Source organism: Asterias amurensis, chromosome 6, assembly GCF_032118995.1.
Source record: "Asterias amurensis chromosome 6, ASM3211899v1".
NCBI classification, from domain to species: Eukaryota; Metazoa; Echinodermata; class Asteroidea; order Forcipulatida; family Asteriidae; genus Asterias; species Asterias amurensis.
In genome coordinates this window covers 20,684,176-20,686,370 of record NC_092653.1, presented here as the reverse complement: position 1 = coordinate 20,686,370, position 2,195 = coordinate 20,684,176, and the positions used below count along the sequence as shown (strand labels likewise).

Sequence of the window (2,195 nt, the reverse complement as noted above, 5' to 3'; positions counted from 1 at the left end):
TGCCCTTTAAGAGAGCGTTAAATTAATTGCCCATTCTTCCTGTTCCCACGACTGACTTGATGCATAACGTTCGAAAGTATGCAACTACATCATCTTTCGTGTCATCGAATGAGGGTAACTTGGATGCCTTAGCCTTTTACCTTGAACTGTGACCACTGAAAGACGTATCATCACTACTAACACTTCCTCTCTTGACCTTCTCTAGTTTTGCTTGTGAATCTAGGATGTCCTTTTCTTTCCTTTTCATTTCAAGACTGTGAGCGCGTTCGTCTCTATCTACTCTTTCTTTTTCCTTTTTTTCCATGAGGCGTTCTGTGTGCATTTTCTCACTTTCTTTCTGTACAAAATCTAATAGATCCCTTCTACTCAATCAACAACTCACACCTAACTCACGCAACTCAAGAATTTCACTTTCCATCTTACCAACGGCTGTAACCAATATGATACCACAGTCTTGTTAACCTTCAACTTAGAGGTTTTGCTTTCGACCTCAAGTACAAATTATTTACAGTGTTTTAGATTGAACTCGAGGGTTCGTCCACTAATTTAAATCAATAAATTCAGAGACGTCTTTGGCTGGTTTACACCAAATAAATCTCAAATAAAACCAACTATCCTTGAACTGAAAAGACTAAAGAATTTACAAAGTTCCACAAAATGGAAACACTCTGACACACAGAAACCTGCTCTTGGAAGTCATGCAGAAAGTAACCTTAATGACAATGGCATCAGACTTCTTTCTTTTTGCCTAGCCCTTAACCTAGTCATTGGCTCTTCGATGTTCCCACACAAGAAGATCCACAAGCTCACTTGGAACTCTCAGATGAGAAGACAGTCAACCAAATTGACCATACTGTAATTAACCGCAGATGGCAAAACTCCCTAAAGGATGTGAGAGTATATCGAGGAGCAGACATTGGATGTGATCATAACCTTGCAGTTACAACCATCCGTCTCTCACTGGCAGCATCCAAACAGCAAAAGAAACAGATGAAATATGACTTTGCAAAGCTACTAGACAGGGATAATATACTAAAGTGTTTTGATGCTAGAGTGGGTGGCAAATTCCATGCTCTAGTCGAACTGGAAGATGAAGATGACATCGACAAAGAATGGAATCATTTCAGTAGTTCCATCAATGAGGCTGCGAAGAAAGAATTGGGTTATCGGAAGCGGAAGCAAGAAGACTGGATCTCAACACAGTCATGAGATCTGATTGCAAAGAGGAAAGAAGCCAAACCTTACCTTGACGCGAAATACAAGGATCTCAACAGGAAAACTAGAGCTAGCCTGCGACATGGTAAGAAAGCTTGGTACGCTTAGTATTGCAGATAACATCCAACAAGCCTCTGCTAATAACAACATCAGAGAGGTTTACCAAAAGAAAAACATCTTGATTGATAAATCCAGCAGGAGAGTAACACAGATCCAAGACTCTAAAGGGAACATCATAAAGAATGAGGCAACTCGGCTGCAGAGGGGGGCTGAATATTTAGAGGACCTACTTAATGCAGACCAACCGGAAGAACTCCTTGACTTCTCCCAGCTCAATTCATTTGGTGAACTAGAAATCAACATGGAACCACCAACCATGGCAAAGCTGAATAAAGATGTCAGTCTACTGAAGAGAAACAAAGCTCCAGGGATCGACAACATTCCTCCCGATCTACTTAAGGATGGAGGCGATAACATCAGAGAAAGGCTGTTACAAATTTGCAGACTCATTTGGCTAAAAGAAAGAACTCCTAGCGAATGGGGAAAGGGCATCTTTTTACCACTACCACAGAAAGGGGACCTCTCATACTGCAGCAACAACAACAGAGGGATCACCTTACTTGATATATCAGGGAAAGTGTTTTTTTAACATGCTCTTGAGAATCAAGAATGACATAGACAACAGGTTGAGAGAAAACCAAGCTTGTCAATTTTATTGACTTCATGGCGGCCTTTGACTCAGTTCACAGACCTTCACTCTGGGAAGTTCTCAAGATCTATGGCATCCCTAGTAAGATGATCAATATTATCAAGAATTCCTATGAAGACACAATATGTGCAGTGAAGTCGGAGGGACCCATCTCCACCTGGTTTAAGATTAAGATGATCAATATTATCAAGAAATCCTATGAAGACACAACATGTGCAGTGAAGTCAGAGGGACCCATCTCCACCTGGTTTAAGATTAAGATGATCAATAT

At 40.7% G+C, this 2,195-nt stretch overlaps 1 protein-coding gene across 1 annotated transcript; it reads left to right on the top strand.

Annotated features, from left to right (window-relative positions):
• Positions 1-1,297: 1,297 nt before the first annotated feature.
• On the top strand, positions 1,298-1,864 carry LOC139938717 (uncharacterized). Its single transcript, XM_071934333.1, has one exon. The coding sequence runs from the start codon at positions 1,298-1,300 to the stop codon at positions 1,862-1,864; it is 567 nt and encodes a 188-aa protein (XP_071790434.1).
• Positions 1,865-2,195: the final 331 nt, after the last annotated feature.